Source organism: Sus scrofa, chromosome 4 (genome assembly GCF_054392235.1).
Source record: "Sus scrofa isolate SSC_HxYL_T2T_F1_AM1 chromosome 4, Sscrofa_HxYL_maternal_Yorkshire_Landrace_v2.0, whole genome shotgun sequence".
NCBI classification, from domain to species: Eukaryota; Metazoa; Chordata; class Mammalia; order Artiodactyla; family Suidae; genus Sus; species Sus scrofa.
The window spans coordinates 108,305,934-108,331,920 of record NC_139386.1 but is presented as its reverse complement, the minus strand read 5'-3'; the positions used below and the strand labels follow the sequence as shown (position 1 = coordinate 108,331,920).

At 49.0% G+C, this 25,987-nt stretch overlaps 1 protein-coding gene across 8 annotated transcripts; it reads left to right on the top strand.

Moving 5' to 3' along the window:
• The first annotated feature begins 2,657 nt into the window (after nucleotides 1–2,657).
• On the top strand, nucleotides 2,658–24,938 carry TENT5C (terminal nucleotidyltransferase 5C). 8 transcript variants are annotated; one of them, XR_014842834.1, is made up of 3 exons: nucleotides 2,664–2,768; nucleotides 19,337–20,615; nucleotides 22,336–24,938. XR_014842834.1 is itself a non-coding variant. In NM_001315609.1 (2 exon segments), a coding segment is annotated over 1 exon segment (1,176 nt). In that variant the 5' UTR covers nucleotides 2,658–2,768; nucleotides 19,337–19,362; the 3' UTR covers nucleotides 20,539–20,658.
• Nucleotides 24,939–25,987: the final 1,049 nt, after the last annotated feature.

Here is a 25,987-nt window from a genome sequence, read left to right as displayed (position 1 = left end):
ACACCCCTAGAAGGGTATCAAAATGGCAAATAGCATATAAAACATCGCTCAACGTCATTCTCGAAGAAATACATATATCACAATGAAATATACAACCTCATTTATTTATTAATGTTTTTAAAATCTTTTAATTTTTCATTAATATATAGTTGATTTACAATGTTGTACCAGAAACCCCATTTTTAAATTGAAAGGACTGATAATAACAATCCTGGCAAAGATGTGGAGCAACCAGCAATCTCGTGTTGCTGGAATATAAACGATTATACCGCGCTGGAAAAATGTTTGGCAGTATTTTTAAAACTTCATGTGTATATTGACTATGGTCCTGAGATTTTAATACCTGTGTAAAAACCCAACATCAAGAGATATTATGCCCACCAAGAGACATAGATAAGAATGTTTGTAGGTCAGTAAAAAAGTTCAGAATAAGTTCTGGGGATCCAATGTGCAGCATGGCGGCTCTAGTTAATAATACTGCATTATATACTGGAAATTTGATTTTAATCATTCTCATCCTCTCAACACACACAAAGCTAACTATATAAGGTGATGGATATGTTAATTGGCTTCAAACATTTGTATCAAAACATGTAGTAAGGACACTTTTTAAATAAATAACAATTTTTATTCATCAAGTATACCTCAATAAAGCTGGAAGAAAAAGACCGTAGCTGCTTTATTCACAACAGGCAAAAACAAGGAAAATCAAACATCCACCTGTGGAATGAGTACATAAATTACTGAATATTTACATAATGAGATAATACATGACAATGGAAAAGAATGAACCATTGTTACATGCAGTGACACGGATGAATTTCATAGACACACTGTTGAGTGAAAGAAGCTAGACACAGAAGTGCACATATTATGAATTCATCCATACCAAGCTCAAACCTTTTGTGGCACACTGAACGGGAAGGGGCATGAGGAAGCTGGGTGGTAGTTACATATTGAGAAATTCATCGTTCTGTACACATAAGCACTTTACCGAATTTGTACCACAAAAACAAAAAAGGAAAACAACAACAAAAAAAATTAGATCATCTATCTTGACTTGATGTCCAACAACAGAATCACTGTAGCTTTCCCTAAAAGCATTCATACTGATATCCTATTCATTAATGTTGCAGGGGACCGCCCCCTCCCCTCTCATGTTTGAGAACTCTATCCTGGCAGACATTGAAAATCACACTTATTTCAGGCAGGGGTGGAAAGGGCCAGGTAGAGAAATATTGCATCTAGGAAGTAGTCTTTTCCCCTAGCACCCAGTAGAAGATTAGCATAAGCTCAATAAATGCAAGACCTACTATTTGATATAAAGAACATTTACCACACACTTTACACCAGGCACTGCGCTAATAACTTTCCATTTTCTTATTTGATACTTATATAACGCTACAAAGCTGTTCCGATTTTAGTCCCTCCGTACAGGTGAGGAAATGGAGATTTATGGAGGGTTGGTTAAGTTACTTGCCCAAGGCCTTACAGATAGTTAGGTAGTGAATAGAGATCCCAATCCAGGTTAATCTGAATTTAGAACCTGGACTCGAAACCACTTGCTACGGAGTGACGGGACAGCGTCCAAACCCCGCCTGCATGTTATGTAACAGACACGACTGAGCCCTGTGACATTCCGAGTACGAGTAAGAGTACGGCTGAAGCTGCCGCAGTTTGCAGGCTTGGCGATGGATTCCTCCAGGCCCTTAGTCCCGCTAACTGCACACAGGTGGTAACCGCTCCAGAGAACCAACTGTGCTGGCCCTTTCCCCAATGACCTCCAGCCAATTTGCTTGGGGGATCAGGAAGGCTCGTCTGGCTCAGAAAACAAGTGTTCTCCCCGACTTCAAAACTCGAGTCCGGGGAGTTCCCGTCGTGGCGCAGTGGTTAACGCATCCGACTAGGAACCATGAGGTTGCGGGTTTGGTCCCTGCCCTTGCTCAGTGGGTTAAGGATCCGGCGTTGCCGTGAGCTGTGGTGTAGGTTGCAGACGCGGCTCGGATCCTGCATTGCTGTGGCTCTGGCATAGGCTGGTGGCTACAGCTCCGATTAGACCCCTAGCCTGACCATATGCCGCAGGAGCGGCCCTAGAAATGGCAAAAAAAAAAGAAAAAAGAAAAACTCGAGTCCGGGGTAGGCGTGGGGGCTTCACTCCCCACTACCGGAGAGGGAACTAAAGCTAAAATTCCCAGAGAAGTAAAAAAAACAGACCCGCGAGGGAGCGGAATAGAGCTGGAAAAAAACTTGGGCGCGGGGCAGTTGGGTGATAAGTTATGCGCTACCACCAGCAAAAGAGAAGGTAGTGGAAAGTCGAAAGGGAGTCTGAGTAACTCCGAAGTTAAGGGGGGGGTTGTCAAGGCAGCCCCTCTCTATTGAGCCTGCGCAATGCTATCTCCTTTGGCACCCCGGCCCCTTCCCGCCGCCGAAGATTTACTCGTCTCTCGGCAACCATTCACCCGAGGAGCCAATCAGAGGGCACCTTTCGCCCTGCCCTCGTCGTCAGCGCCCCGGCGGAAGGATTTGGTGGGTGCCGGCTCCGCCCCGCCCCGCCCCTCGCTCCCCCGGGAGGGCAGGCTAAGGGGCGGGGGTGGGGGCGGTGGCGGCGGACGGGGGCGTGGTCAGGCCATATAAAAACGGAGGGGGCGGCGGCAGGACTGCTCACTCGGTACCGCTGCTTGGGGGCTGTAGTGACCGCGCCGCTCCTGCTGGGGGGCTGCCCACGCCAAGGACCTGCCTCTGTGGTCTCCTCCGCCGCCGCCGCCCAGGTGAGTCCACCAACCCCCTCCTTTAAAGGTGCGAGGATGCGCGGTCCCAGAATGCCGCGCGCCCTGCTCTCGGGGGGTCCGCTCCAGCCGAGAGGAGCCTAAGTCTTCGCCTAGCCCGGAGGGGACGCCGCGGCCCCGAGGTGAGGTGCGGACAGGTGCCGGGCCCCTGTGCCCCCTTCCCCCTCAGCTCCAGCGACGACACCCCCGTTATCCTGTCGCCCCCGAGGGCCAGGCGAGACGCTCCGAGAGGGAGCTACAACTTTCGAGAGACTTCGACCGGGCCTGGCAAACTTCGGCGAGTTCCTGCTCCGCGCGTCCCGCGGGCTCCGTGCTGGCCCGGAGCCTGCCGAGCAGCTGAAGTGTATGTGACGGGGCCTTCAGCTCCTTCCCCGGGTCCGACGGCGGCCGCACCACTCCTCCCTTGCTTGCGGTCTCTCGGGCTCGTCCGGGCGCTCCCGCGGGTGCGCACACCTTGGCCGGCCGGCCGAGCGCAAATTCGAATGCGGCGGCTCTGGAAGGTGCAGTTGGAGACAGCAGCGGTCGGGGGCTGTATCAGTCCGGGAAGGGGAGGACAGGGGTGGGACCCTCCCCCTGCTGGGTGCCAGCGCCAGGGTTTGAGGGAGAGGGCGGAGATCTCTAACTTCTGCACTCGCACTAGACTGGGGACGCCGAGAGCAGCAAAGTGATCCAAGCGAGTGACGCGTGGGCTTTGCTTCTCTCGGGAAGACGGCGTCTGCGACCTGGTTCCTCCCCTTTTAGGAATGAAACTTGCTTAGCCTGTACGCGGAAAGCCACGGCCGTCCGTTGACTGGGCTAGCGGAGCCGCGGGCGGCTTAGGGGCACGGCTGTCCAGAGAGGTGTCACAGTTCAGATCGCGAAGGTGGGAGGGAGCCAGAGGAGGGTGACGAACCTGACGAGTGCAGGGTAGCAGCCTGTGCACCTAAACGCGGAACGCCTGCCCGAGAGGAAACAAATCGGCGCTACCTCGAAGGAAGAGACGACTTCCGGGGAAGTGCCTGGCGAGTTTCTCTGGAGAACTCCGGTTCATCCAGGAGCACTAGAACCGATTGTTAGGGCAGGACCCTGTGGGGAGGATCTGTTCAGTCTCCTTGCAACCCCCCCCCCTTTTTTTTTTGTCCAGAGGGAGGCTTCTGCAGGGCTGCCTAAATCGTTGTCTCAAATAGGGACCTGCTGCTTTTTTAACGTTTGTTGATTGCTTCTGGAGTTAGAATATGCAAACCGTGGAGTGCTTCAACTGCACTTTTAAACATCCAGCGTTTATAAAGACTAGGTAGCCAATTTGTATGGTGACAGTTGGTATTCAGGATAGTTAGGAGGTGAGTTGGGAACTTGAACCTCCCCAGGAAATAAAGTTAAGATTATTAAATCCTCCTGCAGTAGACTCCTGGGCTTGGCCCAGCTGCCTTGCAGGGGGGATGTGAGTGGCCATTGTTGGCTACACTAGCCTTTCAACGTGAGTAGCTTGGCAGGGAAGCAAGCCAGGCAGCGAGCCAGGCAGCGGTCAGGGCAGTAGGAGCGCTTACCAAGAATCGTGCTGTCTTAAACCTCCAGAGGTATTAAGGGAGTGAGACCCACACAGGCGACCCTGAAGCCCTGCCCTCAAAGAGGGTGGCGGGGAGTAGAAAACGCTGACGTTTCTCTTCCCTTTCAGGGAAGCTCAAAGCTGGACCAGCAGGGGTTTGACGTTCTTGTTTGCAAAGATGGAAAGCTTGGTATCTTTGGAGTCAAGCTTTTACTTGAGATAACTGGAACCTTGGTCTTAAGTTGTACCCTCATCTTTCGAGTACATTTATTCTCAATAAGGAGTTTTCAGAAAGCAGGGTTTGGTATATTGTATATAATCATTCAGGTAGCTGCGGGTAATTTTAACATCAACGTTAAAAAAAAAACAAAACCCTTTTTCTCTGTCAGGAGGCCTCTAAAATGGTTAGCCTCAACAAGGTTCCCTAATTTCTTAAGCTTGTGTGTGCGCAGAGAGCAAACAGCAGCATTCTTTAGGTTGTTTCTTCCACGATTCCTACCTTGTACCCGGAGATTAAGTTGGGGTGACTTTGAGGGAAAGGATTTGGCCCTTGGCCTGTTTGTCAGAATGAATGTGATTTAGTTGAGCACCCGTGGCTCTGTCTGTTAAATGTCCTCAGCTCTCCTGTGAGTACGAGGAGCCACCAAAATCCCCTCCTGAGTCGCAGAAGCTCCCCCTGCCCCATCTCTACCGAGTCTGCATCCCCCAGTGGTCAAGGCCAGGCCAGATTGTGCACCCGCTGCCCATCCGAGAACAGAGAAATCCTCACACTTCCAAGAGTCCAGGGAACTGCCTGGAAGTAAAGATAACCCAGAGCGCGCTGGAGCATCCTTCTTCTCCCAGTGCCAGAAACTGGGCACATTGAATACAAAGTTGGAAAAGGACATTATTTTTTTCAACTGCTTAAGCAAATAAATACCCCGTTTTCATTTTCATCTTTGATATGTTGTGTGCATGGGGTCAGGCACTAAAGAATGACAAGCCAAGAGCTCTGAACGGATGTGGTAAACCTCATTTGTGTTACCTAGAGAGTCTCGTCCTGTGGATGCTCAGGACTAGTTTCATGAGTTCAGTTAAACTTGGGAGGCTGTGTTTGGGTTTCTCAGTCCCACACCAGACTCTGGACTGTGTCTGTTGTTGTTGTTGGGGGGAGCGGGGCGGGGTTTAAGGGGAAGCAATGCGGAGTCTGAGGTGTTGCTTGGGATGAAACATTATTCCGGTTAGATAAGGTCCATTGCTTTTTTGTGTGGTCACTGAGGTAAACAAGGCAATATAGAAAAATATTCTCTCTTGATGTTTTGACGGTAGCAAGTTCAATAAATTGGCATAAGTTTAAGTGGTATGATGATGAGGCCGATACCTCTGTGTTTAAAAAATCGGTCGAGTGTGTAAAGCCACTTGGTTATGGCAGTAGTGCTGATCTTTTGTGAGGCTTCCGGAACTTCTGGTCTCAAAACCTTTTTTTTTTGTCCTTTCACTACATGCATGAATAAGGAAGCTGCTATTTGGAATATAAATGGCTTAGAGGAAGCATCTTCATATAATTCAGCATGTAAGAAAGCCTTATGAATTGTTTAGAATTAATAGATTTTGTTCAGCTGAGCCCCGTAGCCTGTTCTAGAACTGTTTGCAGAACCTCTTGGAACAATAGGAAACAAAACGAATGTCAAGAAATAATTGCTGATGTTAAGCAACTCTCGTGGAGGATGTTTTTTAGTCTCAGAGCCTTTTTGGAGTCTAGGTCACCCAACTGTGTAGAGTGTTTACTTCTTGGATAACAGCAACCGAGTCCGTAAGTGGTTAAGTGCTTGCTGGGCCGCAGCTGGTGCCAGGTGCTGAGGCGGCCCAGGGAAGGAAGGGCGTGTGAAAAGGCCAGTGGGAATGCTCTGGGTGCGAGAGGAGCTGGGGTGGCCTCAGAACGTCCTCGAGGCCCTTGGTTTTCGCCAGTTTGGGGCAGCCATGGGCACATGAGCCCCAGGGAGTCAGGGGTCTGTGCTCATGGCTGAATGCCCGGTGCCCAGAGCGGGGCCTGGCACGCAGAGGTGCTTCTGGTAACTGGACCCGGTGCTCCGCCGGCGTCCTGCTGCCGGTCCTCTCAGGGTGGGAGATGGCGTCCCGGGGGCCGAGGGGCCAGAACACATTTTTAGATCAGAAGCCCTGAGCCCCAGTGCTGGGTGGCTTCTGGGCCTTCTTTAAAAGGGAGGTGTGGCGAGTAGGTTTGGAGGCAAGGGGTGATGACTAATTGGCCAACAGCTGAAAGTCCTCAGGCCCAGCTCTAGGCCTGTTGCCGCCAGGCTCTTCCCTGCCTGCCCATCCACCCAGCACCACCTCACACAGCTCACTCAGCCTTTCTCTCCCCAAACTCACTCCATGCTAGTTCTGCTGAGTCTCTGTCTTTGTCACTTTTTGTTTCCCACTGCCATCACTGCCCTGGTTTCCAGCTGCAGACAGCAGCTCCATGAGAGCCATGGCCTGCCGCCTCTCCCTGCCTCCCGCCGGCTCTCCATCCTGGCCCCGAAAAGAAAATACCTTAAGAACTCACGGGGGAGTTCCCGTCGTGGCGCAGTGGTTAACGAATCCGACTAGGAACCACGAGGTTGCGGGTTCGATCCCTGCCCTTGCTCCGTGGGTTAACGATCCGGCGTTGCCGTGAGCTGTGGTGTAGGTTGCAGATGTGGCTCAGATCTGGCGTTGCTGTGGCTCTGGCATAGGCTGGTGGCTACAGCTCCGATTCGACCCCTAGCCTGGGAACCTCCATATGCCGTGGGAGCAGCCCAAGAAATGCCAAAAAGACCAAAAAAAAAAAAAAAAAAAAAGAACTCACAGGGGAATTCATAATTCATGTTGCAGCTCAGTGGTAACGAATCCGACTAGGAACCATGAGGTTGCGGGTTCGGTCCCTGGCCTTGCTCAGTGGGTTAAGGATCCAGCATTGCCGTGAGCTGTGGTGTAGGTTGCAGATGTGGCTCAGATCTGGTGTTGCTGTGGCTGTGGTGCAGGCCGGCAGCTGCAGCTCCGATTCAGCCTCTAGCCTGGGAACTTCCATATACCATGAGTGCGGTCCTAAAAAGCAAAATAATAATATTAATAATAATAATAAAAGAACTCAGAAGAAGTGGCCATCCCCCTAGAAGAGGGGCACCTTTGGGGGATCTGTACCTTTCTTGACCTCTCTTCCTAGCTGCCCTACTTTGCCCCTGGAATATATACTCAGATTTTCAAAAGTTAATGTTCTTCTTTCCTCACCAAATTTATTTTAATCCAGCTTTGGCCCTTTCTCAGGGGCTTCTGATCTCACCCCATCCAGGGATCCGTTTATCCCACACCCTCCTCATCAGTGCTGCTTTGTAGTTCTACCTTGTACCTGACTTGCTGGTTTTTTCAAATCTTAAATTGGATGAGCACCCAAAGGTGCATGTCTGTCTATTTGCTCCCTGTAAACACCATTTGAGAAGATAATCACCCATGAATCCTGAACTGCCTCCCCCCCCTTGTGTTGCCATAAGCCTCTGTCACCTTCCGAGCCCTTACTAGGCCAGGAAGAGGGGTAATCCACCTCCCTTGGCAGTTTGCCCCTCCCCCCCAAATACACCCTGTTTCTCCCTGACCTGTGCTTGTGATGGTTGAAGAGGTGGGCACCAGGACCACGGTCCCGGCTGATGCTGAGGGGGGCTTGGCCAGTCTTGGGCAGAGGTCTGACCTGAGCTGCTGTGGGCACTAATTGGTCACCTACTATGTGTCCAGGTGCTGGCCTGGGGTCGCTGGGTAGAACAGTGGCACTGCTGCTGTCTCCTGTGCCCAGGCCCTTTGTGGCCTTACACCTAGCCCCTCCCTGCCTCTGAGGCCCCTTTAGTTGTCAGGACACCCAGGTTCTGGTCCTAGCAGCATCTCCGCCTCTTCAGGTTCTGCCTTCAGCTTCATCATCAGATGAAATATGAGTCAAAATTAAGTTTCTGGTAAGCACATTAAAAGGTAAAAATAAACAGGTGAAATTAATTTTATGTAACCCATCATGTCAAATATTATCATGTTAATTTGTAATAAATATAAAAATATTAGTGAGGGTTTTTTTTTTTCCTCCCCTTATACGGCGTCCTTGAAATCCAGTGTATAATTTAGGTTCGTGGCACATCTCAGTTTGGTATTGGGTGGCACAGGTCTAGACCATCCACAAAAATGTTTCACTCTCAAATCCTGATTCTCCTTGCATGGGAGGCAAGGGTTAATGCAGCGTTTTGGAGGAAGAGTGTGATCTAGCACCTAGCTCTCGGCCGCTTGCCCTCTGATGGAGCGTGAGCTGCTCAAACAGTGCTGGGAACGTGGTAGGCTCTCACATACCTACAAGAAGCAAAGGAGGCTCAGTCATTGTGGCCACACTTACTGATAATCATTCACCGTGTGAGTCAGCCCTGACCCTAAAACACAGGATGTTTGAGTCCTGGTCCTGTGCTCGTTCAGTTGTTTTTCTGTAATTTCTTAGAGAATAATCATAAAGTGATAGAATTTTAAAGAATAGCAGATAAAATCTTCTGAGACTGGCAGGGGACCGCGACTCCCACAATTCATCAACAATTTAAATCTATTAACAACTAACATTTGAAAATGCAAGAGGAAATAACTTTCAAGTAAAAGGTGCCTAGGAGATGTCTAATAACAACAGCCCAGGATTTGGTAAATGCTAATTAATCACCCCAGTGAGCCATGCATGTGGCCTCTATGGCTCACACGGGGAGGGACACCAAAGACAAGGCGGTTTGGCCACCTCACCTGCAGCTGGTGCAGAAATAGCTGCTATCCCATGGTCTCGCTCCTTGACTTTAATCCCACTCCTGCACCGCCGCCACCACCTCCACCGCCGCCTGCCCTTCTACTCGAATTTCTGTTCTTGGCAGTGTTTATGATGTTGTCACAGAGACCATTGCTAAGTCCCTGGAGGTTGGGTACCTGTTATGCAAAAGTTAACTCTGCCGGGAAGGATCTATGTGAAACTAGAACTGGGATGGACCTGTGCATAATTAGCATCCTCACTGAAATGCTTAGGTAGCAGGGATGGGGGTGTGTCTGTGTCCAGAGAAGGAGACGTGCTGCTTTTGACCGACTAAGAGTTGCTTATCCCTTTCCTGGTAACGCCCTGGGATGCTGCTGGTGACGAGGCTGGTGATGAGACAGCTTTTAGCTGACCGAGGTCCTCATTTCGGACAAGTGTTCAAAGCTCTAAACTGGAGATTCAGATGGCAAAGTAGCCTGTGGACACAACCCTTGATAAAACCTGGAGCTGTCAGCGCTTCAACCCTATGTATGTAAACTCGTTCATCTTCACGGTAAAGTCTCCTAGGAATCGTCCTCTTTTTCTCAGCCTGGTCCATCTCTGAAAGTATAGGGCTGTCCTGGGGATCTCTAAATGAGTTCAGACCTGTAATAGTTTTGATTTAGAAAGAGGGAGGGAGGTAGCCAGAAGCAACAAGGATTATTTCCATTTCAAGTTGTGTATGTAGCACTTGATCATGCTGACACCTTGGGAAAAAATCAAGGCTTCTCTGCCTCACGCCCATGCAAAGATATCTATGTTCTGACCTTGTTAGTATTTATATTTGCAGCAATTTGGGGTATTCCTTTAAGCACTTGAACTTCTGCGGTGTCCCTGTTATAACATCTGGGCCCGTGTTTTGATTCTGTCTCATGCTGTTTTGCAGCCACAGCATGAGTCCTTCCAGCTTTATCTCTCCAACCACACTTGCTTAAGCGTCCTATTTTGAAAGACAGGAGAGAGCCTTCTGCGGAGTCGGCTCAGGATGGGTGTCTGTGGACAGGGCCCGGTTGTTGATAACCACAAAGACTGTGTTGGCACTGGTGGGGAGTCTCCCCCTGGGAAAGCTGGGGGCAGAGCGAAGGGGCACGAACCCCTGTACCTGCTTCTGCTTCCTTCTGGGACACTTTGCGTTCAGCTCAGGCAGCATCCCAGTTGCCGTGGGAATCAAACCAAATTTTTCGAGTCTAGTAAACATCAGTGCTGAATGGCTGGAAGGATGCTGATAACCCTGAGAAAATAGATTGAGGCCTCTGGCCAAACGTGCTGGAGCCCAGTGAGAAAAGACCACCTGCAGGGCTCGTGTCGCAGCCGGACAGCCGTCTTCTCTGGGCACAGCTTTGGGGCGTGGGGCACTTGTCTCCTTGAACTGAGGTAGAGTGCGCTTGTGGGTGCTTGTGGGCAGCTGTGAACATAACTTCTTGGAAAAAGTTAACCAAGAATACATCTTACTGTCCTTTTAATAAACAAAGCATTATTTTATCTGGTTCTGTGGCTTTGGGCCATCTGTTCTCAACTTGCATTCCATGTGCATGAAAGACAGGTGTGCTTCTCAGCTATCTGACTTTGTCGTGTATTTGGGGGCAGGGGAAGAGACTCCACAATGTGGCCCCCTGGCAGGTGGTGGGCCCAGGGCCCTCCCGAGGGGCTGGCAGACAAAAGGCTTCCTCAGGCTTCCCCCTGGTCTTTGATAACTTTGGCCTTCACCTCCCAAGGATTTCAAGGAGTAAGGGGGGCTTTCTTCACAGAAGGCTGAATCCCTGTTGATCCTGGTGTTTCTCCTTTCTACCCACTTACTGGCTGCAGCTTTCATCAAGTCCATGGTCATTCCAAGTGCCTGGCTCTTTCTTGAGGATGAAAGACTCTCAAGGGTCAGACCGTGTGCAGGTGGGAAAAGGGGCAGGTGTCTGGTCTTAGGTTCCATGTGCACACATCTGTCAGTCTGTTTCAGCTCTCCTTCCCGTGCCAGCCCTTGGGGTCCTGGTCACCTTTTGCCAATTTACTTACCCTCTCTCTGCAGCCCTGGCTGGGTTGTCTGTTTCTTGGATCCAGTAAAGTTGCCCTCTCATCTGTAGGGAGTGTCCCATTCTGGTGCTTTGTCAGCAGATGTGCAATCCTGATCTTCCAGCCTCCGGAGCAAATCCCAGCAGCCGTTCCTTTATTCCATGAGCTGGGCACGAGCCTGAGCTGCAGAGCCAGATCGGGATCAGCCCATTCCTAAAAGCTCCCTCCTGGGCCATTACTTTGTCCTGTTAATGCTTGTCCAGCAGGCTGTCTGTCCCAGTTCCTTCCACTCCTGGCTTCTCTCTCCCTCCAACTTGCTTGTTCTGAAACCACCGCTGCCTCCCAGGCTGGCCAGCGCCCGGGAGCTCCCTTAGAAGGGAAGATGCTGGGCTGTCATCTCTCAGCCCTTGTTCCTGGATAACAAACATTTCCAAGACTGTCAGCCTGTCTCTGCTTAATTACATTCCACTGGGGTGGCCCCATCAGGCTGGGGAGCCACCCCCAACTCCATGACAGTTTTGAGGGAGTTTCTGTCCTGACACTTGTTAGATTCTTTCGTTCTAAATGCTTCGGCCTTGCTTTCGGCACTTGCCGTCTGGCCATACGTCCTGCCGGGGGCCTTTGCACGTCCAGCCAACTTCTTTCCCACATCTTAAAACAAACCTTCATATCTTGCTCCCCTTTTCTTCTTCTTGCCCCCTCCTTCCTACAACTACCTGAGCAACCAGCTTCCCTTCAGAGCCCTGCCCCCACCCCAGCACAGCCACCAAAGCTGCCACCCCCCGGGGAGGTTCCTAAATCCCATTTCTGCCACTTGCCAGCCAGCAGCACATCCTTGGACAGTTACCAATGCGTGTACCTCTTTGTTCTCCAGCTCCCCCACCTGTAAAGTGGGGATAACTCTCTCTCAGAGGATTGTTGAAGGAGTCAGAGGAGTTGATCCAGCTGAAACCCTTGCAGCGCTGTTTCTCTGCCTGTTTGGGACCTTGTCAAATAGTTTGGTGGCTCATATTAGGGCACCTGGCCAAACATCTAGTCATATTTGGGGTCCCCTGGCTGTGGCTGTTTCTACGTGAAGAGCTCCCTGGAAGGCTCTGCACCTGTCAGTACCAGCCTGAGCTCCTCAAGTAGTAAAATTAACCCAGTGGGAAACGGAAGTGAGGCTTAGCAAAATGTTGGTTAGGAAACAGCTGATGTGCCTGCGCCCCCACTGAGAGCTGGCATTTCCCACAGTGGGGCCGGCGAGTTATCTTTTCTGGAGCCTCTCTGAGAGGTGTCCTTAAGCCGCCGATCTCTGACTCATGTCTCTCGCTCACCTGGAGTCTCACTCAAGCAGGCGGGAAAGGGTGGTGGACGGACGTTTGCTGCCTTCCGGGGTACGGAGGGGATAAGGAAGATCAAGTGTCATAGTTATGTTGTTAGCCGGGACCTCCTTTTTTTTTTGGTCTAAGACCAGTACAGTTTCCGTTTTAGAAGAGATCACTTTGGTAGCAGCGAGAACTGGTCTTCCCCGCGGATGTGTGGGTTCGGAGTCTGTGCTTCCTGCCCGCTCCCCACCTCCTGCCCACCAGAGGCAGAACTGGACCTTGGTGGAAGCTGTCGCCCGTTCCAGGAGTCAGCACATTAGCTCCGGAGTAGGGTGTCTGGGGTCCATTCGCTCCACCTTTGCCATCCTTATTCTTCCTGTAAGATGCAGGCGTGGCTTCCTCAGGGCGCAGCGAGGGTTAACCAGGAACAGATGCCAGGGGCTTGTACTGAACACTCTTCCACGGGCCTGTGTGCTCCCCTCTCCGTCCTCACTTGCAGGAAAACAAGAAGCAGGCCCAGCGCTGTGGTTTCCATTCACTCCGCTAGATGAGGGAGCAGTGGACAGGCTGTTAGGACGTGCGTTGCCATCTGCTTTCGCTTCTGCTTAAACTCTCTAGGCCTTTACATGCAGTGAAGTACTTTCTTTTTGCTTAAAGTGTCCTGGGTTGTGCCCAGAGAAGAGTCTGCATGGAAGACGACAGCCTTGGGTACAGGGGTCCCCCCTCAGCCAGGAGCCAGCGACAGCAGAGGGCATCGTTGCGCATACCCCCCTCCTTGGGGTCTGTTGCAGGCTTGGTCGCTGCCCATGGCTGGGTCTCTGACCCCGAGCTGGAGAGGGTTGCCAGGAAGATCCGGGCCATTGGGGTAGCATGAGGTTAACAGTGAGAGGGTGTGTTGTCATCAGAGGAACGCTGAAATGTGCCTGAGTTTCTTTTGTGTTCTAGAGCCCACAAAGAAAGAGGGGGCCGTTCAGTTGTCTTCATGGACAGCTGTGCGGCCAAGAGCACCGCATCTCCCATCGCAGCAGCATTTCCACAAAACCTTCTGGAGCTTTCATGTGAAATGTCCCAGACCTAGGCTTAACTATATAATGTCTAACTTGGAGCCTGCTGAGGACTTTTTGGGCAGCGTCCACATCAAATGCCGGGCACAAAGAGGAAGCAGTGTTGACTTGACCTAAGCCCTCGACCAGAAGGCCTGGGAGGGTTGCACATGCCCTTGGCGTCCGCCTCCAACCCATCCACCTGCCTGTGCTGATGCCCACCTGCAGTCCCCTTGTGCTTTTGTAGCCTGTCACTCTCGTTTCTGGGATCTAGATAAGCTGGGGAGCGGGACTAGATGTAGCTTTGTTTTCCTTCTCAAAATGAGCTCAAACAGGTTTTCACATCACCCTGCCTTGAGTGTCCCAGGCAGTGGGGAATGAAGGAAAGTCAGGTGTCGTCTTGACCTCAGGGGCTTAGTTTCATTTTTGGGCTCAGGGGGTCTTTCCCTCTCATCTTTGGCTGCCGTCTCTGCAAACTTGTTTTCCACTCATGTGTTGTTTTACCCTTCTGCTGTAGCCAGATGATAAAAGGGGATTTAAGGGTATCTAAGAGAGTCATTCAGCTCAAGTCAAACTTTTTAGAAGATGAAATAGCTTAAACGGAGGAGGCACTTAGGCATCCCCACTTGTGAAAAGGTGCCTGGATTTTCCAATCAGTGAGAAATCAGGGTTCCCACCATTTCCAGTTTCTATTGTGCAAAATACAGTGAATCTGTTTCTCAGACAATAAAAGTGTTTGATGTAAGCACTTTGGTTTGAATTTACCAGACTTCAAATTAATTTTTTTCCTAGCTACTATTTCATTCATTCTGCTAATTAGAATTTGCCTTTAACCAAGACCTTTCATGAGTTGACACTGTATGTTTGACATGATTCTTTTCTGTGGGGATTATATCAATGTCGATCTCAAGTGGTTAATTAAAACTAAAGCTGTTACACCAAGCTCTGATGTCTTATCTAAGCACTATGGGCCTATGGCTTGGATTTATTCTAGTAATGCCATGTTTGTCTAAGTAACTTGTAAATGTACGTTTGATATTTGAAACCCTTGGGATTGAGGGGAAACAAAGAATTCCTTTTTAGCAGGCATCGGTAAGGTAACTTATTTGGGGCTCTTCTAATGAGCTCAACACCAAATATGAACTCAACCTAAATGTGAGCCTTTAATAGCTTCAGGAGCTCCTCCATATCTAAATCATGGTAAATTGGGAGAATTTAAAACTATGCCATGCACTCGGCATCTGTTATGTCCCACACTGTGCTTTTATATAGACCACTTTTTTTTTCCCCTAAGACTTCTAACTCCATTATTTATATATGCTAACGTTGTTGACATGGAAGATGCCAACCATAGGCATCTTAGGCTCCTGAAAAAGCATTTCTTGCATTTATTAAGGTTTTTGCAACTGTAGCCAGTCGTCAACAGTATCATAAGGATAGCTGTTGTAACAGGTCTGAAATGAGGAATAGCAATTCTTGTAAAACTGCAAAAGACATTTCTGGATACTAAACACAGAATGGCATAGATGAGATGGCTTAGCCATTGTTTCAAAAAAATTTTTTTAACTTATAAACAATGGACTTCTTCTTTTACACACTGTATGAATAGGAAATTGCCTAGAAGCCATTCTAGAGAAAAACTGTCCCTCCTCCCTTGCCCAACCCTCTAGAGATCAGCTTTTAAGGCTTGGAGGGGAAGTTCTAAGTGCACTTGATTTTGGATGAATATGGGGCTTGAGGGGAGGGCGAGGAGGAAAGGAATTGAAGGATTTACCCAAGGTAGCAGATTAGAAGGCTCCTAAGAGAAAGATTTTTGAACCGGGCTCATAAGAGTTTCATTTTTTTCAACTAACGCACGTATCTTCAAAAGAGATAAAATAAGTTTTCCTTGTATCCGTCGCCCAGCCTAGAAGTGGTACTTGGTGTAGCCTGAACTACCTGTGAATTCTTCCAGAGGATTTTTTTCACTGTATAAGCATAGACTTATGCTTTTATACACACTGTTTCACACATGATTTTTTGCAAATAAACCTTGATGAGCATTTCATATGCATACAGTTCGAGCTGCCACCATTCTTTGGGACAATGCATGCATTCATATACTGTTGTATACATGCATCAAGTCATTTAACCTTCTTGACTGATGACTGTATCTTTATAAATAATTCTTCACTGAGTATCCTTGTACGTGCTTGAAGTATATAGTCCTAGGATAAAATTCAAAGTAGATTTCCTAGAAGTAGAATCGCTGTGCCAAAGAGTGTGTCCACTTAAAATTGAGAGTCCCACGTGATTCTTCACGGAGAACCCATGGAAGGGACTTCTTGTTCTTTACCAGTCTGTACAGATGATGCATTGAAGTCTGAATTTGCCCATCCCTTACGGTAAGGTTGAATATGCTGTGTGTCTGAGCCACTGTTCTGTCCTTTGTCCCTTCTATTTTATTAGGATTCTAGTATCTCTGATTTGTAGGCGTTCCTTACTCATTAAGGACATACTTTGTCTAATGTTACAAATATTTTCCTAATTTTGTCTTCTCACTTCTTTAGGGTGTTTTTACTATGTGGATATTTTAATTTTTACATAGGCAAATGTATCATTTTTGTGACTTTTATGTGATTTAGAGAGGACTATCTATTTATTCTGTGTAAGTGTGTATTTTTTTTTCTAATGCTCTTTTAGGGTTTCATCTTTTACACGTAAGTCTTTGATTCATTCATTGAGATATTAGACTGGCACAGTCTAAGGAGCCATCTTCACTTATTTTTAAACTCTAAGTAACAATCCAGATGTCTCAAAAATCTCCTTTTACTATTTTGAATGCCTCCTTTATTGTATACCAAATCCCCTTATATATTAGATTTAAAATTTTCCGTTTCATCATTGTGTCCTTTTGTGCCATTACCATACTGTTTCAATGATTGTGGCTTCATAATATCTCTCACCAGGCTAGTATACATCATTCCTATTTTTTGTAACTTTTCTGGCTATTCCTGCCCCTCCTCCCATATAAACCATACAGATTTTCAGTCTCAAATAGATTCTAACTTTGAACCTACTACAAGTTGAGAGAGTTTAGAAAACATGAACATTTTCAGGCCTATGTACTGCTTGCCTCCCCCCACCCCAAGAAGGAGCGATAGCTTTCATCAGATTCTCCCTGGTCTTAGATGTCTCGCTTCTAATGCTAAGAACCACTATTCTAGAGGTGGGAGTGGTCCTGACTTTAATTCTAGACAATGTCTTCTTTTTTCTTCTTTTTTAACAAAACGTTAAAAAAAAAAAGGAAGGTGGAGTTCCCATCGTGGCTCAGTGGTTAACGAATCTGACTAGGAACCATGAGGTTGCAGGTTTGATCCCTGCCCTTGCTCTGTAGGTTAACGATCCGGCGTTGCCGTGAGCTGTGGTGTAGGTCGCAGACGCGGCTTGGATCCCATGTTGCTGTGGCTGTGGTGTAGGCCAGCAGCTACAGCTACAGCTCCAATTCAACCCCTAGCCTGGGAACCTCCATTTGCTTCAGGAGCGGCCCTAGAAAAGGCAAAAAGACAGACAGACAAAAAAAAAAACAAGGCATGAGTCAAAACAGCTCTTCTCCTCTACAACACCATTGAGTTTCTTCCTGGAGATTTTCTTAAAATTAATTGTTCCTTCTATTCCAAGTACTGATTGGATTGCAGCTCCTCTGTGGCTGTGACTTCTGGCTGCATCGTAGATATGAGCCTCGGAAGCACGCCAACAGCTGATACACAGGGTAAAGCAAGTTGTATTTTTATAGGGATGTCAACATACCAGACAGAAATCTCTGTCACCAAATCATAGTTGAGCCGTGTTGCAAAACAAAGCTGGAGCCGTCCCTTTCAGGGACCATTTGAACTTAACTGTGTAGGGCCTTGCCTAGTGGGCACAAGTACCCTGTACACACATCATTAAAGGGGCCCCAAAGATCCAAGGGGGTATAGGGCACATTCAAAAGGGAACTCTGCAGTCCCAAATCTGACCTGAAATCCAAGGCTACCCCAGTGAACATCACGATTTCATCACAAAGTTTGCTTGGTATCCTCCACTTGGAAGTGCTTTGGTAGGATAATCTAGGTGGCCTGGGGCTTCTAGCACTGTCCAAACAGGTTTGCAGGGACACTTTTATCTTCCCCTTGGCAAGTGTTCTTCAGTAGCAAGCAGAAGCACGCCCATCCAGAGCCTGCTTTGGTCACGGGATCCACCTTCCCATTGCCAGCCAAGCAAATTCAGTCCCCGAACCTACATACTAAAGGAGATCGGGCTTGAGGAGAGGCGCATGATGGCCAGACTGGACGGCCTGCCAGGTGTCGACTGCCTCCTGCTTTCTGCCCCTCAACCCCAGCCAACAGCTCTGTGGGCTCATGTCCCAGCCCCATAAGTGAGCTCTTTGGTGGCCTTCCTGCATCCCAATCAAGGGACACATCTTTCCCTACCTTTTATGTGACATTTTCTTTTGCCCACACACTGCCTTGTATTGAGATGTTGTGTTCTTACCCTCCTTCTAAATGGCTGGCTCCTGGGGTGTCCATGGGGCCCCACCACAGAGTGACAATCACCCCATCCGAGTGCCATAGATGAAGCAAGGATCCTTGGCACCCATGCCAGACTGCAAACGCACATTTCTACCCCGGGACTCTGCATGCTGGATGTGCATGCAATACTAGCAGCTTCCAGACAGTGAAACTGCAGGCCACTGAGATGGATTGTGTATGTCTAGGAAGGCAGAAAAGTGAAGGGGGTGGCAGAAGCTCTCTCTGGCGAAGTCTGAGGATGGCACCTCCACCTGGTATGCCCATCCAGCTCATGTGGGACCCATGTGGACCCGCTGGCACTTGACTTCCCAATATATCTGTTTTTGTTACTCCACCTTAGGATTTCCAGCGATCCGCTGGGCTTCATTTTTCTGAAATGCGTAGCTTGGCTGAAAACTGCTTTGGTAACTGTGGTTCTAGCAGGCGAAGTGCGAGAAGCATGCTTTTCTCCTGGTACTGTGTGCTAACTTTGTTCTCCTTGAATAGCTTGAAGGGACTCTTTTTCAAAATATAGCTGAAAGATCACACTGCCCCAGCAGGTTTCCCACATCCTGTGCGGGGGGCCTCCTTGCTGGGCAGAGCGGTTCCACTCCTTAGCTGACCTAACCCTTTGTTACACAGGAATGTTGTCCTTCAGCCGATTCCTTGGTCCTGCCCTGGATAACAGGAGAGCTTGTTACAGGGCAGCCGGCTCCTGTAAGCGAGGGGGATGAGAGTGGTGGGCTTGATTCCCGCAGGACTAGGCGGACTCCCTCTTCTTGGTGCGGTTGTAGCTTCAAGTTGAAAATCCACCTATTCGCAGAGTGAAGGAATCTTCTTTCGTGGGTGGTATGTTCTGTTTGAGCCTTGCAGCCTAGGTGTAGTTAGGGAGCCACAGCGAGGAGAGGTGATTTCCATAGCAAACGAGGAAAATGAGCAAAACTTCCAGACCCTCCACGGAATGATGCTATGTTTAGGTTACTTGGTTGGATAAGTTTTCGTCCCTTCACACACAAACTCTGCCCCCTACCCGATACTCTCACACAGAGGAAACCAGCAACCCGAACAAACAGACCTGATAGAAAGCAAAATTAAAAACGTGTGAGCCTTGGTATAGGGTACGTTTGTGTGTATTTTGTCCTTAACTCCACGCAGGCCCTGGTCTTGACGTGTTTAACTCATTTAACCCTCACAGCAGCACCCAGCGGTAGGTGCCGTTTACCACTTGGCCAGGAAGGAAGATGTTCAGAAAGAAACCAGCATCCTCCCCGGGTCCCCGGAGCCGCTTGGCCGCGTAGAGTGAACCCTAACTCTCTTTCTCCCCCTCCCTTCCAGTGTCCCTGGCAAGACCATCGCCCAAGATGGCAGAGGAGAGCAGCAGTGCCAGGGACTGCGTGTCCTTCAGCGTGCTCAACTGGGACCAGGTGAGCCGGCTGCACGAGGTCCTGACCGAGGTGGTCCCCATCCACGGGCGAGGCAACTTCCCCACCTTGGAGATCACGCTGAAGGACATCGTCCAGACTGTCCGCAGCCAGCTGGAGGAGGCGGGCATCAAAGTGCAGGACATCCGGCTGAACGGCTCTGCGGCCGGCCACGTCTTGGTCAAAGACAACGGGTTGGGTTGCAAGGACCTGGACCTCATCTTTCACGTGGCCCTTCCCACGGAGGCGGAGTTCCAGCTGGTCAGGGATGTGGTTCTGTGCTCCCTCCTGAACTTCCTGCCAGAGGGCGTGAGCAAGCTCAAGATCAGTCCAGTCACCCTGAAGGAGGCCTACGTCCAGAAGCTGGTGAAGGTCTGCACGGACACGGACCGCTGGAGCCTGATCTCCCTGTCCAACAAGAACGGCAGGAACGTGGAGCTGAAGTTTGTGGACTCCATCCGGCGCCAGTTCGAGTTCAGCGTGGACTCGTTCCAGATCATCCTGGATTCCCTGCTCTTTTTCTATGACTGCTCCAGCCACCCCATCTCCGAGCACCTGCACCCCACGGTGATCGGGGAGAGCGTGTATGGGGACTTCGAGGAGGCCTTCGACCACCTGCAGAACAGACTCATCGCCACCAAGAACCCCGAGGAGATCCGGGGCGGGGGGCTGCTCAAGTACAGCAACCTGCTGGTGCGGGACTTCAGGCCCACCGACCAGGACGAGATCAAGACCCTGGAGCGCTACATGTGCTCCAGGTTCTTCATCGACTTCCCCGACATCCTGGAGCAGCAGAGGAAGCTGGAGACCTACCTGCAGAACCACTTTGCCGAGGAGGAGCGGAGCAAGTACGACTACCTCATGACCCTGCGCCGCGTGGTCAACGAGAGCACCGTGTGCCTCATGGGCCACGAGCGCAGGCAGACCCTGAACCTCATCTCCCTGCTGGCCCTGCGCGTGCTGGCCGAGCAGAACATCATCCCCAACGCCACCACCGTCACCTGCTACTACCAGCCCGCGCCCTACGTCAGCGACGGCAACTTCAACAACTACTACGTGGCCCACCCTCCGCTCCCCTACAGCCAGCCCTACCCCACCTGGCTGCCCTGTAACTAACCTTGAGACCCGAGGGTTTCCACAGGGGCAGCCCCCCTAGGGCGAGGGCTCTCGGGTAGGGGAGCCTCCTTCTAGATGTAGGTGTTTGGCTTTTAAAGGGGAACTCAGCTCTGATTCTGCTTTTTTTTTTTTTTTTTTTTTTTTTTTTTGTGTGTGTGTGTGTGTGTGTGTGTGTGCCCATTGGAACGGGTCGACTGTGTATCATGAGCCAACCCCAGAGGGACCCATTATGCCCGTGCCACTTTGGAAAATGCTATAGGAAGTATGACCTGTGCACATCTTTCCAAGACGGACACTCACATGCCGGGCCCCAGACATCGGCACTGGGGTGCCCGAGCTCCGTGCGGTCACTGAGACGGGGTCTGCCCCGCGGGCAGGTGTCAGGAGTCTTTGGCTGCTGGGCCCCTCTCTGGGGCCCAGGGCGGGCGACGTCGGCCCTCACTTGGAATTCTCAGCAGTTAGGAAAGTTGTGCGGCTAGTCCATTTCCTTGTCGGAGTCTTAGGCAGAAAATGGCAAACGTGAGGGTGCTCTTGTGGTTGAATTTCTGTTCAAGGGACTCAGTTGCTTGTGTTTATTCTCTGTCAGCAGAGCTGAGGACTCCTCGTGTCAGTCAACCAAAGCTGGAGCATTGCGATCTGGTTGGAAGTGGTTTATGGTTTAAATGCTGTGCTATCACGAGGAACTGAGATTATCGCTGACAAAGGAAAAAAAAAAAAAAAAAAGACCTTTTCTGGAAATGTAACTTGAAAACAAAATAAAATGTGCAACATGATGTTCAGTAAAATCGTGGTGGTGGCGGCTGGGGCGGGGGGTGCTTGTAAATAGGAAACGTGAATGTTCAGTTTTTTTCTTTTAAGTAAGGAATTCTTTTTGAATGACCCTTCCCCCCCCCATCAGCTCATCACTTTTGCGTTTTGCTCCTCCCGAGACTAAGGATTGTGGTGAGTCTAAAGTCCTTGCAGTAACTGATGTGAGGGTCTTCCCATGTTTTAATCGGAAACCCATCTTGGTCACATTCCAAGTATGACTGGCTGTTTTTCTGGAGTACTTTTGGCTGATTGTGTTTGCTTTTGTTTGTATTTTTACTTTTCAACAATAGTGGTTTCCTTCTCCAGGCATTTTGGGCAGCAGAGGAATGCAGGAATTTCCGTGGATCTGTGACCTGTGGAGAGGCCCGCTCTTGCAGGCAGAGTTCTTTGGTTTAACATTGCTTTAGAGTCGCAGCTGCTGTCCTGTGCCGCGTGTCAGGTGGCTGCTCCTTCCACAGTGGGGCCTTGTGTGCTGCCGAGGCACCTCGAGGTGATGACTGCTAGTGTACTTGGGAAGAACTGCGTGAATGAAGAAGAATCTTCTTCCTCTGATAGATTGACCACACGTGTTTATACTCTGCACTTTAGAAGGAAAACAGTGTTAATCTCTCTAATCTGAAGCAAGCTTAGTAAATGGGAGAGTTTTAGGCTATTGTTGCTTTCCCAGTAGCTTAAGATAAGGGACTTTGTATTTTGAAACTTTGTGGGATCTCTTAGAAAGCATCACTTTGGGGTATCAAGGGCAAAGCAACTTAATGTGGCCATCCTGCTTGGTTTGTCAAGTGATCCAATCAAATCCATGCTCCTGATTTTGACTTTCTCCTGTGGCCGTACACATCCCAAGCCCTGAGTGAGTGCTTTCTCCTTGTTTGAAGCAATGAAGTTACCTTAACGCGTAGTAGAAAAGGGGTGGTTTACCTTTTTCTAAAGAGTCTATTTTCAGGTTTTTTGTTTTTTTGTTTTGTTTTGTTTTTTTTTTTCTGGAAGGTGGTGTGTTGGTCCTCTTGAAAGCAGATCGGGCATGACCGAAACCCAAGGCTTGCTTAGTTGGTATCCATGTTGTGGGCGAGGTGAACAGAAACCACTTCTCAGTGTAATCAGCTCCTGTTTCCCTGGGAGCCATGGTTGTATTTGAATTCACTGGCTTTGAGTCAAGGCTAGTTCTACACTGAGGTGGCAGCGAGGAGTCCTGGCGTGCTTCCATGTTAAAAAGGGCAATGAAGAGTGAACCCCAACTTTACCAACTACGTGGTCATCTGTAACCTAAAAAGGCTGCCCTTGTGGTCAGATGGCAACATGTTTGCACAAAAATGACAGAGCTGTTTCACCAAAGCTTTGAAATTGGACGCAGCCACCGGCATAAGCACTTGCTCACAGAAGCCAGTGTTGCCTCTACTCGAAGGCTTGAGGATCAGCATAATGAGGCTCCAGAGGAAGATAGGATCAGAACTGCATCACATTAACTGCATTAAATTGCCGGTTTGTCCTTGGAGTTCTTTCTGCTTGTTCCCCCCCCCCCCAATCTGGTACTAGTCTTCCTTTGAGGATGAAGGGAGGCACAGATGTTGTTAGAAATTCCCAGCGCCCCTGCCCAGTTGTTTACCACCATTGCACCGTGGCTGTCTCGGTAGACCTGAAGTTCTCAGTCAGCCCAGCCGCCTGAAAGCGGGACAGTAGATCTGGGCTCTAGAGCCGTCAGGGTAAAAAGCTGCACTTTTAAACACCACCCTGGCCCAGCTCTGTGAGCCTCTTGCCTGCCTCGGAGCAGACCAGGTAACCTTGAATTTCAGGTGTCTGGAAATTCTAGCTGAAACCCGCCTTTCGTGCTGCTCACACAAGCACCGGGTACACTGAACTTGTACTGAGTCCAGTGGTTCCTCTTTGTGTGTTGAGTAATATGAAACCTGGCAGTGGCCAAGGGCACTAAAGTTCAAGTGCAAGTTCTAATAGAAACGTAAGCAGCCTTATTTGCCTCAGGACTCTGAGCAGTTTTCTGAAGCTTTCTGCAAGTCCGCAGCTCATTACCCCAGCCTGCCTCTTGGCATCAGGTTGAGCAGCTGTGAGATTCAAGCAGTACCTTTCCCCCCCCTTGTCTTGGCAGAAGGGGACACACTAAATTCCTGGCCTCGAGCTTCACCTTCCCTTCAAATCTTAACTTGGCAGCGAGACACTATTCCTCACTCAGTAATTTCAACTCTGACACGAATCTACATCACTGACACCTTCAAATCTGGGCTCCTGCTGATGGCACGTGGGAGGTGGCCTGGCTCACACCTGGCAGGACCTGGCCAATGGGGAGGGTCGGGTAGGAAGATGCTGGGTTCCTGATGTGTGCTAACAGATGTGGTTTGGCATTCAAGGTTTTTTTTTTTCCCCCCAGTGCGATCCCCCTCTCCCCCCAAGGGATTTGAGTCACAGTGAGCTGTGTGTGAACCTGTATTTTGTGGTGACGCATTAATAAGTTGCTAAAGCCCCGAATCTGCTTGTCCTTCAGCCTCCCTGCTAGCACTAGCCCCTTACCTCCACGGTAGATTTGGATTTGAGCGAGTACCACTTTGTTAACGTTGGGAAATGGTGCCATTCAAAAGCAACTTCCTAACTTTAGGAATACCTCCTTTGTAGTTAACTTTCTGGAACCGGTGCCTCATCTTAGGATGCAGCTAGATTCCGAGCTCAAACGTCCTCTTCTTGAGAATAAATGGTAGTTATCTAGTTGGGAGCAGAGACCCTGATGCTCCCTGGGGCCATTGCTTCCTGGGTATCTGGGCTCCACACTAGGGAGAACCCTTGGGGTGGATTCTGTGAGGCGAAGGAACTTCCAGTTGCCAAGGTTAGATTCGAATTTTTCAATCTGGCAGAGACCAGAATGTCACAGCTGACTTTGGAACATACTTTAATTCAGCCAGTTCCATTCAGGGGACCAAGGGAGGGCATGGAGCGGGGGATGTGTTTAAAGAGACCTGGCAACTTTTCAGGATTATTTGTGGAGATTTCCAAGGAGAGGATCAGGAAAGAAAAATGCCTTTTTATGAGTTCAAGTTCTAAATCCTGTTTACCTATCACTTAAAAAATAGTTTAAGTGGAAGCAAAAAAAAAAAAAAAAAAAAAAGAAAAAGAAAAAGAAAAAAAAAAAGCTTGGAGTTTTCCCTGGGCTAATGAGAGTTGGTGCAAATTTCCGTGTTTGTTTGCATAGGAAGGTTAGAAGACCATCCACTAAAGAGGAAGTCGTTAAATAACATAGATCTGTGGGTGTTTTAAAACCGAAGCCATCTGGTCTTTTTTTTTTTTTTTTTTTAATGAATAAAAGATAGTTGCTTTAGGAAAATTCAGTTTTTATCCATTAATTTCCAAATTACTATAGATGAAAAGATATGAATTAGACTAAATTGGGAGCTTTTTTGTTATTCTATATCTGCTTAGCCTTTGAAATCTTTCTTATGGGTGCCTAGGATGTGTGAGGTTTCCTCTTTGGTGTCACGGTCACTGACCTTCTTATGTGATGCAGGTGAAATCACTTGTCATTGCAAAATGTATTAGAACTTGATGAAATAAAGCTTTGAGTTTGAGAAATAAAAATATATTTAAAAAGACCTCGTGGGTGCCTCTGATTTCTTGGTGTCTCCACAGTGGTGAACTAACTTAAGGTTTCAGGAGATAACCGCTCACCACCGTGCAGCCTATCAGCATTGTCAGCCTTGGATACTTATCTGAAAGATGGTGCGTTCTCTGGGAGAAGGGATGGGTGGTGACCTTGGGGGTGGTGATCCACTTAATATTTAGACTCTTCTCCAAGGTGCCTCATTTAAACCGAGCTTTGTTATCAACCCCTGCCTCTCAACTGTCATCTATATCAGGTGGTGTGGTCTTGAAATTCACCTTCACTAGCACCTTGTCAGATTTTGTGCTAAAGGCTTGGTTCTCTTGAGCTTGACCTTGGCCCCAGACCTGCTTCTGTAGGAGGACCAAAATAACCTCAGCTATATTATACGTTGCTGTTACCGTGGATTCCTCCCATTTGAAAAGAAGCACAGAAGTGATAAGTGGTACTTGAGGGGTGGTCGCTTGGAGGATATAAAGACATACTGTGGACCTAGCATGGTGCCCAGCTCGCTCCCTGATTCATCTGATCCAATCTACAACCCCTCTGCACTGCTCCCCACCCCAAGCCTTTTCCCTTCCATGGCCTCTCTTCTGGGCTGAATTTCTTTAATTCCTCTGGTTTTCTGGTGACCCTTTGTTTCTCTGAAGCCCTGACTCCCAGCCCTCACCGTCTCTGTTGCCTCCTCCCCCCTCCCTTCATCCACTGCTGTCAACATCAGAGTCAGTGGCCTCTTCAGCCTTTTCGTTGACTCCCTCTGTTCTAGACACCTGCTCTCACTGGGTAGCCTTTGTCTGGACCTAGAACTACTCCCAAAGGTTGGAGTGACTTTCTTTCCTCTCTCTCCATGGCGGCAAGAATTAGGAGCCATCAGTCTTTTTGGCCTACGAGCCAACACCAGGATCCTTTTCCTCCATTTGTACTGCGTGTTCCTTGGGAAATGTTTGACTCTGCCTTTTTGGTGTTGCCTTCCCCTCTCATCTGGATTATTTCATGAGTCAGGTCATTTGTCTCCCCTCCTTTTTTTCTTGACTCATCCGA

What these genes read in the sequence shown, in the direction of transcription:
- TENT5C (XM_085020700.1), top strand. Translation starts at nt 19,363, where the DNA reads ATGGCAGAGGAGAGCAGCAGTGCCAGGGACTGCGTGTCCTTCAGCGTG.